This window comes from Ceratocystis lukuohia, assembly GCF_044167205.1.
Source record: "Ceratocystis lukuohia strain C4212 chromosome Unknown Supercontig3_pilon, whole genome shotgun sequence".
Taxonomy (NCBI): domain Eukaryota; kingdom Fungi; phylum Ascomycota; class Sordariomycetes; order Microascales; family Ceratocystidaceae; genus Ceratocystis; species Ceratocystis lukuohia.
The window spans coordinates 3,096,040-3,110,637 of NW_027263522.1; the positions used below are offsets into that span (position 1 = coordinate 3,096,040).

General features: G+C 47.7%; 3 protein-coding genes across 3 annotated transcripts; 1 reads left to right on the forward strand and 2 right to left on the reverse strand.

The window, feature by feature from the left end:
• Positions 1–597: 597 nt before the first annotated feature.
• On the forward strand, positions 598–1,472 carry HOO65_030797 (Ribosomal RNA-processing protein 1-like protein; the record flags this gene model as incomplete). Its single annotated transcript, XM_071002338.1, has 2 exons — positions 598–646; positions 724–1,472. The coding sequence occupies 2 exons, from the start codon at positions 598–600 to the stop codon at positions 1,470–1,472; spliced, it is 798 nt and encodes a 265-aa protein (XP_070860476.1).
• Positions 1,473–2,089: 617 nt separating this feature from the next.
• HOO65_030798 (sphingosine kinase) lies at positions 2,090–3,984 on the reverse strand (the record flags this gene model as incomplete). Its single annotated transcript, XM_071002044.1, has 3 exons — positions 2,090–2,473; positions 2,556–3,565; positions 3,834–3,984. The coding sequence occupies 3 exons, from the start codon at positions 3,982–3,984 to the stop codon at positions 2,090–2,092; spliced, it is 1,545 nt and encodes a 514-aa protein (XP_070860477.1).
• A 1,977-nt stretch (positions 3,985–5,961) lies between these two features.
• HOO65_030799 (N-alpha-acetyltransferase 16, NatA auxiliary subunit) lies at positions 5,962–8,548 on the reverse strand (the record flags this gene model as incomplete). The annotated part of the gene is made up of 3 exons (XM_071001906.1): positions 5,962–6,431; positions 6,482–7,570; positions 7,636–8,548. The coding sequence occupies 3 exons, from the start codon at positions 8,546–8,548 to the stop codon at positions 5,962–5,964; spliced, it is 2,472 nt and encodes an 823-aa protein (XP_070860478.1).
• Between the last annotated feature and the right edge of the window lie 6,050 nt (positions 8,549–14,598).

Below are 14,598 nucleotides of genomic sequence, written 5' to 3' on the forward strand. Positions count from 1 at the left end.
GCTGAGCTATGATGTCAGAGCTTCGAGGGGCACGAAGCAGCAAAATGGGCTATAAGTAAAGGAAGAAGAAGCGTCGTGGTTCGATAGTTAGCGTGCGCAGCGAAGACGGTATGTAGGAACAACGAAGTAAAAAGAACCAATAGGCAAGTACGAAGCAGAAGTAGAGAAAGCAAAAAATTATCCCTGAAAACGGCAAGTGAAGCTGGAGAAGTGCCGCCTCTTATAGTAATAGCCGGTCCGTAAATGGAAGTCTTGGGGTCTTGGGGATAAATGACATGCTAGGCTTTTTGCGGGGAATAAAACAGCCAGGGCAACAGGGTTCTCACTGTCCAAGCCAGGCCAAGGGCCCATGCGACTAAGCTGCCTTATCTCGGTCTATAGCCGGTGTGCGATAAGAATATACCGAAGCACACCGTGAAAGTTTTAGTGGGGCTCCAACTTTTTCTTCTAGGCTTGCTAGTTTTTTGGTCCTTGATTTCAGCTATAACGGTTTAGATTGACTGAATGTTTGGTTTATTATCTTATTTTCTCTGAGCTGTTTCGCTTTCATTACTTACTCATAATTGGTGATATTGTTGCTATATTCATAGTTTTACAATGGCTGATGCTTCCAACCTCCCCTTCATCCGCACCCTTGCGTCAAATGGTAACGTCCACATGCCTATTCCTCGATACCTCTTTATATATCGTCACCCTCTAACCCATGTACATGTTCGTTTATAGAAAAGAAAATTCGCACCAAGGCTATCGAGCAACTTACCTCCTTTCTCAGCACTCGCCGTGCCCCGGCCGCGATACTGACTCTCGACGACGCCCTTAAGCTATGGAAAGGCCTGTTCTATGCAGTGTGGATGTGCGACCGACCAGTGCCACAACAGACACTATGTGCCGAGCTAGGGGGGCTAATAAGCGTGGTGGATAGCGCGGCCGTGGGCTCGTGGCTGACGGCCTTTTGGACCGTAATGGCGCAAAACTGGAACACGGAGATTGACGTGTTGCGCATGGAGAAGTTCCTGCTGCTTGTGCGTCGCGTTGTAGCTGGCTCGTTGCGCCGGCTGCGTGCCGACGGTTTCTCGCCTGATGCTCGCACTGCTGTGCTTGATACTCTACGCGTAGGCCCACTCAACCCTGATGGCGACCTAGACCGCATGCCTGTCGGCCTCCGCCTACATGTGATCGACCTATGGGTAGACGAGCTAGAGCGCGAGGGCTACCTGTGTGACGATGAGGAGGTTGTGGACAAGAAGGGCAACAAGAAGCAGAAGCAAAAAAAGGAGGTGGTGCGCGAGGCAGAAAAGGATGTCGTGCAAGAGATTACGAACATGGTAAAGGAACTGACGTTGACCTTCCCTAGCAAGTCGGTGCGGGATCGCGCTATTGAAAGCTTGGAGGATGAAAGGTTGGCAGGAAACATGGGCAATGAAGATAAGCAAGATGACGACGATGCCAGCTGGGATGGCTTTGACGAATAGTCGCCTAGACTACGGCCAGCCTATTCGGCTAGCCACTGAGGCTAAGGGGGGAGGAGAAGAGAAAAAACCTCTATTGCTTTATTGTCTTGCTTGTTTGCCATCTTGTTTTGCTTGGTCCATTTTTGCTTTCGTAACTCAACATACTGCTTTGGTGCTTGTGGGATTTGGCGTTGGGAGTATAGAAAATCCCACTTCTTTTTTACAAGTCGACATCTAGAAATTAGACGGGATTAAAAAAAACACAACGGAGAAAATGGAGGAGAGAAGCATTATATAATTACTGTTGGAGAGCCAGAAGCCAATCTCTCATAACAACTGCCTGCATATAACATTACTTTGATCTCGTTGCTTCTCGTGCTCGTACACTTGTGCGTTCTTGACGAAAGCGTAAAACGACTCAACTACGCTACTAAACTCGAACTATATATATACTAAATAGTACGCAAGCACTCGATATGCAACATGCGTAAAACTGGGGTATCCGTAATGCAATAGAATAAATAAATCGACACAAAGCTGGGCCATGGCTACCCGTTGGGCTGAAAAATTGCAACGTAAGGTATGCCGTCTGGCCCACTAGGCTTTGATGGCTGTCAGTGGCCGGCTTCCGCAGCTTTCTATGCTTGCATTTGCTCAGCCATCGAGACGGCCTCGTCCCAATCCTCATGGGCGCCTCCAGGTCCGGTACCCTCAAATGCACCGTTCTTAGATATCACGCGTCCAAGCCCGCGGTGAACCTCGCACTGGAATGGGCCAAATGGGATTCTCTCACCGTCAATGCTAATGTAGCCGTCGTCCTGGTCTCGGGGAGTTACCCGGAAGGCCGAAATTTTCTTATATGTGACGTTGGCATTGTCCAATAATGTGCCCTTTTCCACAGCATCCATCAACTTCACCCACTGCAGCGTCCCAATGTCGGAATTAACCGTGATCATGTCAAGAAAACCATCGCTGGGACAGGCAGCAGAGAAAAAGTTATTGGTGCGATCCATGAACGCCATCTGTCCAAATAATCGGTTAGTACGTTATTGTGAAAAGCTTGGTAGAAGAGATGGCATTTGCATATAGGTGATTAGCACTCACATTTCCAACGTAAAGACATCCTAAACTATCACTTCTCACCAATTCCCAGTCACTCGGAATGCTGCTGTTCAGTGTGCCATACCTGAGTTCTGGCAATCCCTCCCCAATAGTGCCACCACTAGAGGCATCTTCATGCTCAGTCTTCTTACCAGTCGATACAGCACTAAGACCAGCTTGGCTTTGCTCTCGGTGGTAGTGTGATTTGATAGCGTTTTTACCAGCAATCTCGACCTTGGCTGCAATGTCGCAGGGATACGCGACGCCACTCATCACCCGCTGCAAGAACCCGACCACGAACCGATTGTCGCCCATCCAGCGTAAGTGTTCCGTGGCAAGATCACATTCCGCAATCATGCCCACATTTTGACTCATGAAGGAAAGCAGTCTTGACTCGCCTTGTATCACGCTCGCTAAATCCAGGGGTGTTGTGATCCCCTTGACAATAGCCAATGCTGCCACGGATGGCCTATGAGTACCATAGAGATTGACGCTCATTCCATTTCCAGAGCCGCATGGGATGTGCGCAACGGCAATTTTGGACAAAGCTCGCGAAGCATCTGCGCGTTTTCCAAGGCCGTTGAAAATCTCATAAGGCATACCGTCACCAGCACATCCTACCACTATGTCAAAGTTATCAATGTCCATCTTCTCGCAGATATCCGTCGCTTGACCGCCATGAGAAGTAACAATGATATCCATAGGCATGCGAGCCGCTTCAAAAATCGGCCGACTCTTGGTTGTCCACTTTTTCTCGCCGCCGCCTGGACCTGACCGCGGGTTCACGAGCACTAGCGCACGCTTTTTGCGTTGAGAGGTGCCATAGGCGCGATTCATGGCTACCGTCGCCCATTCTCTCAAATCCTTAGGTGTTGAGTCAATCACTTGGCCTTCAAGCTTGCGCACAGTTAACTCGGACGATTGGGTGCCCTCGACATAGTCAATAGAAAGGTTGAGGCCGTTCGATTCGACCCAGAGAATGTTGTAAAATGATATTTCGGCGCAGGATGGTTCTAAAAGGTAAAGGTGCATATATTAGACGAGGCGTATAGACCACAGGCAAAGAAATAGAACAAGGGATCCCACTTACTGGACGGCAAACACAATGATCGCTGAATGGACGTTTCTGTTAGGGAGATGAAGAAAGAGTATGAGTTTGCGGTTCTTATTAAGATTGCCAGCGGATGCGAAAAATCGACATTGGTGAACATTTGCGCCCACACATGATCAGCTCTGCAGAGTAGCAAACATCAGGGGCAATTAAACTTTGCCATCACTTACGTTTGAGCAAAATAGCTTTGTCTCGCAAGACAAGGTTTCTCTTCCCTGAGAGCTTTAGTTCGGGTACAAAACCTAGGCTGCCCGCAGTGGGCTCCGTTTCTTCGTTTGCTGTCATGAAAGGAACCCTCTCGTCAATGGATAGTGACCTCATTCGAGCAAAGAACAGAAGCAGAAGGAAGAGGTAAAAAAAAAACAAAAAAAAAAGAGAAAAAGATGTAGGGGAAAGGGAGTTAGTAGTGATTATAGGGGTACTACAGGATCGGTAGGAAAAGCTGTAGCTCTAGTGATTGACGAAGAAGAGTAAGACAAAAAAATATTACAAAAGAAAGAAAGTGAAGGGGGGGAGAGGTAAAGATAGCACGAAATGATAGAGCTATAAAATATAAGCCTGCTAGCTTAAAACGGAGTAGACAACGACTTGAAGTCTAGACGAAGCAGCGCAAGTTAAAAGATAATAAATGGGGGCCTTGGCTAGGGGGCCTGTTAGTCGCTTTCTGTAAGTGAACAGACGGGCTTTGATGTTTGAAGTACAAGCAAGGCAGGGTAGAGCTGGGGCGATTGAGGTTGGACTCTTGTTGTTCTCGGAATCTGTGGAAAAGATCACTTAATGAAGCTTCTTCACCAAGAGTTTCAGGGTAGGGAAAAAGAAGAGATTTACGAAAAATGAGGGGAAGAATCAAAAGAAGAAGGAGAAAGGGCTTTCCATTTTACTTGTGGCTAACACGGCAGGAAGAATCTCTTTTTCTCTGTATTACTTCTTACTTGCTTGCGTCTTGTGTACTAGATGAAGACGGCAGTTTCCTTTTTGTATCTCCTATAATCAGGTAAGACCTAAACCTAGACAACAATGCAGTGAAGAAAGTCAAAGACAAGAGCAGCCCAAGAAAATGATGGAAGCCCTAGACTCTGATTGGCCGTGCACGATTAAGGGGAATGGATGGTACAATAGGAAAAGGGCCATGTATAAATTTATATGTCATCAAGTGTTTTCATGTGCCACATTGCTTTTTACCCATGTGCTACAGTGTGGCAGCAAGACATGTGATCAACCATGAGCTTGCAATGCGCATTTCACAGCAACAACAAGGAGGAAACCTACTGATGGAGCAAAGAAAGAAAAATAAAGAAAAATAAAGAAAAAAAAAGAAAAAAAAAGAAGTCACACGGGCAAAAATTAATCGTTCTCCCCAACTGGGAATCGAACCCAGGTCACCTGCGTGACAAGCAGGTATGATCACCACTACACTATTGAGGATTTCGCGTGCTAATATGACCTTTATTAGTACTTTTATTATCTCCAAGCTCGCGCCGGTGGTTTTTTTCTTTTTTTCATTTTGCGTCGTTTGATCTTTGTGGTTCCAGTAGAGGTTAAATATACTCACATCGAATTCCTTACTTCAACTACGATAGAGCAGAAACGAGCATCAAGTTGGCTTAGGAGTAATTGCGTCTCCCTCGTCAAAGCTCTATAGTGAGCCCCGCGGAGGCGGTAGCCAATCCGGCGTCGTTTGATCTCTGTGATTCTCGCAGATGTTAAATAAATTCAAGTCCAGGGCGTTTATATGCTCAAGTCCAACAGTCGAAGAATGCGATATCTATACCCTCAATCATATTGCTACCAATAGCAGTAGGTGGACGTAAAATATTGCAATGTCAATAGAAATATGATATAAAACAATATAAGTTCAAAGTCCATGAACCTTCTCTAACAGGTAAAGCTCAGAAAAATGAAGCGGATTCAAGGCCATTGCAAAGATGTCAATTACATATATTTCAAGCAAGCAGTCTGTTGTATTCTCAAGCAAGTAAACACCAGATCCATCAAAACAACCGACTACATGACACCTTGCGTCGTAGATGTCTTTATGACTATTAGACCTCTTCGACCTTTGCTCCTAACAAACCTTGGTTTTACTCCATTGTTGTATAACTCATATTCTTATTCCCATTTTGTTAATTTTTTCCTGTCTACTTGTCTTTGCGTCTTTCTACCCCACAGAGAAAAAGATTAGCAAAAATAAACAACAATAACATCATACAACCCACATAATCTCCGGCCATCTATCCTGTCTTTCCTTTGCTAATAATTCCTTCCCTCCCCTCGTCTCTCCTGCCACTGCTTCTCCATCTAAGTCAGTCGTGTGACCTCAGGGAACTTCTTCGCCGCCTCTGCCTTGTATTCGTCCACCTTATTGCTAAACCATCCCTTGAGAGTTTCCAGGCCCTCGATTGCCTCGTTGGCCTCAATCTTTTCGCTGGCCAACACATCGAATACAAGCTTCTCATATACGTCTGCTGGCTCTCCAAGCGTCTTCATGGCACGCGCACCCGCAAACTGTGCAGCCGCCAAGCTACCGTTCTCTTGCAAATACTTGGCGTTAAAGGCCTTCAGGTCGCCCGGGTTCTGGGTTGTTTCCTTAATTACCTCGGACACCTGCGCCGGCAGCGAGTCCAGCTCAGGACCAACCACATGCAGAAACTGTACAAGGCGCTCGTGCACCTTAGGATGTGTAGGGGAAAGCTTCTGCATAGCTTTGAGACACGTGAGGGCAAGAATGTACTTCTCTGTTACAATAATATATGCGTTAGCAGTCCAGCCTGAAAACTATGGTATAAAGTGAAAAAAAGACAAAAATCATTCAACTTACTTCTGCGGATATACACGTCAAAGCCAGCAAACTGTGCAGCAATGTTCCTGGAGCTGAACTCCAGTAGGGGCTTCACAAACTTCATGGCGTCCTCCAGTGGCGTCTCCGTAGCTGCTAGTTTAAGACCAAGTGGGTCATCGTCTTTCTTAACTTCAGCAGTATTGGTGCTCTTGTTGGGGTCAGCCTTTGCTGCCTTCTCCGCCAGCTCACGCTCCTGCTTCTGCTGAAGTTTCTTAGCCTTCTTCGCAGCCTTCTTGGCATCCTGAGCATCGCCATTCTCTTCAACAGAGGTTACGGGCTTGTCATGCATCTTCAGATAGATGCTGACGGCCTCTAGCGCAGCACGGGAGTAGAAGGGATGCTCGCGCAGTGTATTTTCCCATAGGATCATGTTAACGTAAGCGCGCATCTGTCCCTTGCGCAGAGAGAAGGTGTGGAAGTCGGTCTGGTCTTCCTGCCACACATCGAAAATATTTTGGATCGAGTGCAGGCGCTTAAGGGCCATGCCGATATTGCCATTTCTAGCAAACGCCTCGGCATCCTCCGTTAGAAACCATAGACATTGCATCTCCAGAAGATCAGCAATTGGTCCCCCGACAGCCTCAGCACGCGTAAACATTCCAATAGTCTCAAGAGCCTTCTCGTTCTTGTTGTTCCGCAGCAGGTATTTGGTGGCCTTGGTGTTGATGTAACGGTCCTTGGTGTCTAGAGAGCAAGCGTAGTTCATGACTTCCGATGCCTTTTCCAAGTTACCGCTATGCTTCAATATACGAGCCTTGGTCATGTGGTAGTCGACATTTTGATGGTCCAGCTTGAGGGCCTCCTCAATGTACTCCATAGCCTTGGCAAGATCCCGAGACAGATGGTAGTTGTAGTGCAAAGCCAGGTAGTACAAACCCATACCAGTTCTAGCGTCGCTAGGTTCACTGGAGGTCTTCTGCGACTCGAGGTAATCCAGCGCCAGCGACTCAAGAGTAATCTTCTTGTCCTCGTCCACATAGAGGTGCTTAAGGTTAGCAAAGGTGGAGGGAACACCTTTGTTGAGCATGTAGACCAGATACTTTCGAGCGCTAGCCTTGAAATCCTCACCTATTGGATCACATAATTAATATCTTGTCCATGAGCATCGCTGAGAAAGGTTTAAGGAAACTCACCAGATAAGAAGTTCAAAGGCAATCTCTTAGCGGAGTCCGAACGAGGAAACTTTTTAGCGTATCTCTCAAATAGAGCCTTCTTGGCAGCAACATCATCTTCAATGCCCAGACCCTTGACCAAGTTGTCGTAGTAGACAGAATAGTCCGGGTTACGCTCCAAGAGTTTCCGGTATATAGCGACAGCCTCGTCTTTCCGATCCAATTTGCACAGCACATTAGCACGGGCCTCCATGTAAGCTACGCGGTCAAGATTCTGCTTTCCAGGGCCATCAAGCTCCTTGAGCGCACGCTCATACTCGCCCTGTCCTATGATGATGTCAATCTTGTACATGATAGCTTCCGAGTGCTCCAAGTCATACTTGCTGGGAGCAGTCTTGAGAGTCTTCTCGTAGGTGTTGAGAATGTTCTCAGCCTCAGCCAGGTTTCCGGCTAGGTGATGCGCCGTAGCCAGTGCAGTCCAGTTCTGGCGCAGCTGCGGGCGGCCTTGGAGGATAGCAGCACGGCTGGCAATATAGCCCTGGTAGTCTCTGGTCTGGATCTGCATAACGGCTAGGTCACGCTGAATTGGAGGCGAGTCAGGCTCGAAGCGTAGGGCAAACTTGTAGGCTTTGATAGCCTCCTCATAGTTCTTCGCACTGCGATACAGAAGACCATACACGTGCCAACAGATGTGTGACTTCATGTTGATTGTCAGGGCCTCCTTCGTCAAGGCAAAGCCTTCGTCAGCCTTGCCCTGCGAGTTGAGAATCAAGCCCTTCATTGCAATGGTGTCAGCATGCTTGGGGTTTTTCTTGAGAATTTGGTCGGCAGCCTTGATACCACGTTTATACTGCTTCTCCTCGTAGTTTCGTATCACCTGGCGAAAGAGCGCAGCCTCCTTAGAGCTGAGGGTCTGCGATGTGGCTTGCGTCATTTTGGCTGTCGGCGAATATGGGCTTGAGAACGCGAGCGGGGTGAAGGACCGTGTGTGGGTTATGATGGACGCAGCCTGTTGGGATACAATCAATTAGTTAGCCATGAAGCTCTTGGTGACGCTATGGAAAATCCATCAGTCTCGGACCCCAAGAAATCTACGAGCGATACGAGACTGACAAACTTTGCAGCAGCATAAGCCGGCCTCGCGCCAATTGGTGGGGAGGGGGGGGGGGGGGGGGAGGCAGCGGCTTCCCACAGTGACAGCAAGACCGAACCAAGCAGCAAAAAGCCAATTCTGGTTATCCTGATATAGATCATACCAACGCAAATAATTAAATTGATGCTGAAAAAGGGGGCAGAGTTGGAATACCTATCAGTATGCCAAATGGGGGCAGTTATCAGCAAGGCTCTGAGATGTTCCAGCTGCCGTACAAGCACTCGGACTAGAAATGGAGGGGTCCTTTTTCTCCCTGCAAAATTGACTGGTGATAGTTGGAAAGTGTATCATGTGGTAAACACTGCCCACACTGTGTCTCTACACCAGTCATTTTTGTGCGATGCCATGGTAAGGGCAATTTTCATTGGTTGTAGGTCGCTACATTGCCGCATTTAAGTGGGCATTACTGTGCGTATTCTAGCTGGTCCCTCCCTTTCTGGGCCATTTTGTCCGTGTAGTAGTTTCCCTAGCAGCTAAGGCTGATACCCAAGACTGAATGATTACATGACGAAACGAAATGACTAACGACGATATCAAGAAGAAATTAAAAGTATAAGGTTTTGTACAAAGCGCCTCTGCGCCGGTCTATAGTACATATTGAAGCGGTGGTTAGCATATCGCACCAGGATACGGCAATCTGTGTCCATAACCAGGCACTCTGAAGAGCAGCAGCAGCCAAAAATGCATTATCTCATTTAAGCCGTTGCCATATGCACTAAAGAGTAATATAGCCTTTCTTGCTAGTTTGGAGTTTTCTTCGCCCACTCAGCAAAGGCCTCCTGTCCTGAGAACGCTATCCCAGCACACTTGGTCTTGATAACATCCCATGTGCGCAGCCTAACAATATCCTCAACCCCCGCCTCCATCTTCAGCAGCGCGGCCAACTTTTCAGTTCGTGCCTGTGTAGGGAAGAATCGACTTGAGTAAGGATCTAGTCGTTCATCTACGACGCGCCCCTTGTCCTGTTTGAGCTCTTCAGCTCTTTTGGAAGCCGATGGGTCTTCCGGATCCGGGCTGGCAGCTACCTGGGTGCAGTAATGGAGCACTTCTGAACGCGCCCGCCAACTTGGAAACAAGATGTCGTTTACAAACTGTGTGCAGGACTCAGGGTCTATGTTTTCAGGGCGGGGATGGTACTGGCCGGTTGACGATGGATCGAAGCCGCGCCTTGAGGGCGTTGCAAGGCTGTTTAGTCTTTGTTGGATACAGTCATCGATAGTTGCACGAGAGAGACGGAGGAAGTCTGCTTATCCGTTAGCATTGGACTACGTATGACAATGTGCACGATGTTCCAAGACATGAGGCGACTGAGCCAAGCCGAACCTTGAAGAGTAGAGGTTGAGAAGCACAGCTGGGGACTCAACCGGGACCTAGGCAACATGGGACTTTGAGACTCCATTGTAGTAAGAAGGGAACGTAAAACGCGCGACTGGGTTATTTGAAAATTTTGCTCTTGAATAGAAAACTCAGCAAAGACTTGACATGAGGCTGTAGATAGCGATACGACGTTAGGCAAGGCTGAGCCAAAGACAAAATGCTTAGTGTGGTTTAGACGGGACGTTTCCGCAGTCATGTAACCCTTTTCAACCCTAGAGACGACATGTGTACTTCCAAGGCCATTGTCATCTACGCCTCTCCTCACACTTTTACCTAGAATAAATGCGTTACTTTGTGTAGTTAATACCGAAACGATCGATGTGGCTTTATTTTTACTTATCATGGATTCCTCTTACTAACTCCTTGGGCATTCGACTAGCTAATTGTAGGAAGGAATAAGAGACAAAATACAAACGCAAATCCTGACGACACGTTGATTGGTAGCTTTTCTGTCTGAGACTTTTCATGTGTATTTCTACTCTCTAAATGAAGTCGAATGTAGAGGAAGACAGAAGAGGAACGTGGGCACTGCGCACGTCGTCATGTAGACGGGAAAAGGCAAGAAAAAAAGAGGGGGAGGCTTTAGTGGAAGAGACAAAAGGAACACGAGCTTTGTCTTTCCCTCGTCCTCATCCTCTCCTCCCCTCCTCTCCTCTCCTGCTACGACCTTGCAGGTAAAGCAAATCTTTTTGACATGTGCACACACTGGGCATCAACACAGAGAAATGTGGAGTTTCTCCTCCATTCACAGCCTTCGATGAGGATGCATGAGCCTAAATATGTATGCACATATATATGTACCGACAGCTATCCATAGTTACATAAGCATCTAGCAAGACTGGTTGCGGTTGCAACTTTGGCTATCACCCTGGTTATAGAGTCTTGGTTATGGTGTGTCGGCTGATTGGCGAGATTGTTTTGGCATTAGCGGTGGTGTTGAGCATTCGGGCGGCATGGAGCCGCACTGCATCAGCAGTCTCGAGGCCACACCACCATCGCATGGAGGATACTTGCATAAATAGACACAGGCTCCATCGGGTTCGGGCGATTTGTATACATACAACAGGGCGAGATGAAGGCTATTGCGTGGACTACATAGATGGGGGTCTAATGCAGGTAACCGGTGAGGAGTGGCGATTTAATAGGCTTAGAGGAGACAAGGTATGATTTGTGATGTGATGGGATGCGACGTGTTGGACGTACTATGAGGTATTACCAGCACAGTTGGCGCATATACTATAGTGGTTATACTGTGCGGCACATGTCTACTCTGCTCTTGTTGTTGCCACTGTTATTACTACTGGTGCTGTTAATCCTAATATTGATCTGCAGCCTACCACTATCTGCGGACTTGCTTCCGGTGCATGTTGCGCTCTCCCCCCACATCAGGCAGACTAAAACCAACGGGTTAGGCTCAAGATCAGCACGTCGACTGCATGACAACAGCATGGCGTAGGGAGTTATAACTCCATTATTGACAAAAAGGCCATGGTAAGGGCTATAATGAGCAATGAGACAGACCTCACCATCGTCATAACATAGCCGTAATAGGAAAAGGGGGGGGGGGGGGGAGGCAGTGAATAGCGGGCTGAAGTCGGGGGTGGGCACGCGTGGGGTGTCACTGCAACCCAACAAATTCGAGGAGATCCTATTGTTGGTGATGCTGATCGCTGGAGTGATATATTGGATATATACATTGTACATACATGTATGTCTAGGGGACGAGCCTGCTTACCAGAAGTGTGCAATACGAGAAAGGAGAAGACTGACCCAGACAAAGGGGTAAATGGGGACGTAAGGAATGACAGGCGGTGCTGCTATTTGCTGAATGAGCAATATCGTTGGGCTACGAGGACTGGTTAGGACAGGGAGCTCAGACTTGTACTTGATCCCTCTGTCTGAATAGTTGGAAAGACGAATACAGAATAGGGATATGCGTGTTTTTTTTACTTCTTTCAAAATGATATGAGGGACAGCATTACAATGTAATAGTGCTTGCTAGTTGGGCGAACTGCAGTCAAGCGAGGAGGAAGAAGTTCCCCAAGCAGGCTACGGGCCAGTCCACTTACAGGCCAGTCAAAGCCTAAGACCCCCTGCTTTGCAATATGAGGGGAGGGAATAGGCAAAAGAAAGGACAAATATCGGCCATATTACATGAATTGTGATGTATCAATCGTAGCTGACAATTAATCATTTTTTGTATGGTCATGTCACTAGGCGAAATCGGTGGCTAGGAGGATGTTGCAAAGAGAGAAAGAAGGACGACATGTAGTGTGGTGAGCGAGTTGATGATGAGGGGTAGAGAAACGGGTCCGGTTTCGTTACTTTGGCATATTGTTCGGACGGAGATGAAGACCTGATGTTAGTAGATCCTGAGCCTAGCTGACGTTTTGTTCTGGCTTATGTGAAGAGATAAAATGATGGGGGCAAATGCTACTTGGCATTGGGCAGGGCAAGCAAAAGAGGAGAATGCGGCAGGGGGTCCAAGGGTAAAAGGGGAGAAGTGCACAATTACAAGAAGGGGGATGAGAGAAAGAGATGCAGCAATGGGCAACAGCGATGTACGGCGGCCGTGTTGCGGCAGCGGTTGTTATTGCGAGGACAAGTTGATGGATAGATAAGCCTTCCATCAAGTTACCAGCCCGAGTCAACTGGCCGGCTATGGGCTTCCACCCCACAAGTCTCAAACATTGTTATCGTGATGTCCGCCTGAAACCCCTCTTATAGCTGATCGAACCGGAACATTTGTAGCTTGCCCCCTCGGAAACAGCGAAGCACCAGGGCCACCGATCTGTTATTTTATTGTTCTTCGTCTTCTTTCTTTTCTCTTATTGTTTTATTTTTTTAATTTTTTTTCCCAAACGCTAGTGATCTCACCTAGATATGGAGATGGAGCATGAGGACTCCTGCTTTGCTTGGCCTTGGTCCCAATGTGGAAGAGAAAGTGGATTAGCAGGAGAAGCGAGGTGGGTTTGAGGGGACTGAAGATTTATCTTCATTTTTGTGGGGAGAGAAAGACCCAGAGATTTAGAGAAAGGGAACAAGAAAATGGAAATAGACACGAGGACGGGACGAAACGAAGCTCGAGTCGAGGCCGAGACGAGGCGAGAATCTGTATCCTTGAAAGGCACCACCACTGTCATCATAATAGTCTGACGAAGATGCAGGAGGGATTTCTATGCTGCAGTTGCAATGTGTTGACTGAGCAGATGGCTTTCACAAAAGGCAGACCAAACTTGATATTTTTGTTGGACGCTCTAGTGACAACATCTCCTGTGTTGGCTGCTGTAGCCGAGGATCTCCACGATATTTTAGGCCTTGAGACTTGTCTCTATTTGTCTTGCGCAGCCAAGCCAGACAAAGGAACACAGGAAAGAGCTTGCACCATCCCGCGGTGATTACTACAGAATAGCCCAAGCCCAAGCCCAAGCTCAAGCTCAAGCTCAAGCTCAAGCCCTCGAAATGGAAGACTGCTCTTGGTGGCCCTTCTTCTTATCTCATTCCTGTCTCATCTTTGTTTGCACCCCTCCTCCCCTCGTCGCCTCCGTCTTACACTGTGCCATATATTGCCTCTTAGCAACTGGCATCCCGGTTTGTGGCCTGGACTGTGAGGCGGCTGGAAGATGAGGAACTTTGAATTGGGCCTCTGAGGGCTATTCATCCAGCCAGCCAGCCAGTCGAGAGAGAAGACAATAAGGCTACCAAGGCTTTAGGGGGAGCAGATGATGGCAGCAATAAAGCCTTGGCTGGCAATCGAGGGATGCCATGATTGCACCGGGAAAATTCACAGGCAAAACACCGGGAAAACAGGCACGTCAGATGTTTATTTTTCCTTTTTCTCCGCGGAGCAATCGTGTTTTGTTCATCTCTGTTGTGAAGCCAAGAAGCATTAAGACTTGGGCGATCTAGCCTGGTTCTAGTGGGAAAGGAGGACGACGGACTGGCTATCTTTAGCCTAGCCTAGCCTAGCCTAGCCTAGCCAGTTAGTGTTGGTCGAGGAGACAAGCAATACTAGCAACAGCTCCTAATCTCAATTCTGCGTCTTTGTGTCTTGTGCTGTCCCCTAGCCTATTCTCATCCAAGCTTGTTGACGATGGGAGCTATAGCCAATTTAAGAGAAAACAAGGAAGTCTGATGAAGGAAGGGGCAAGGGATGAAAAAGGTAGGGGCTTGAGGTGAGAGGGCTCTTTTCCTCACTGAGCGAGTGTATAAAAAATAAAAGAAAAGAAAAAGAAAAAGAAAAACAGGGGACAAGGAGCCAGGGAAGGTTGTAGTGGGAGAAGAGAAAATGGGAAAATATTGAGGAAACAGGCAGGTTGTCAGTTTTGTTGCTTTTAGGGAATAGCGCCAAGTTTAGTGGGAATCAAGAGAAGGCGGAGAGTGGGAGAAAAGAAATTAGCGATAGGGCAATGGCCGGAGGCCCACTCGGCAGAAGTGGGGCTTCAACAAGAGCT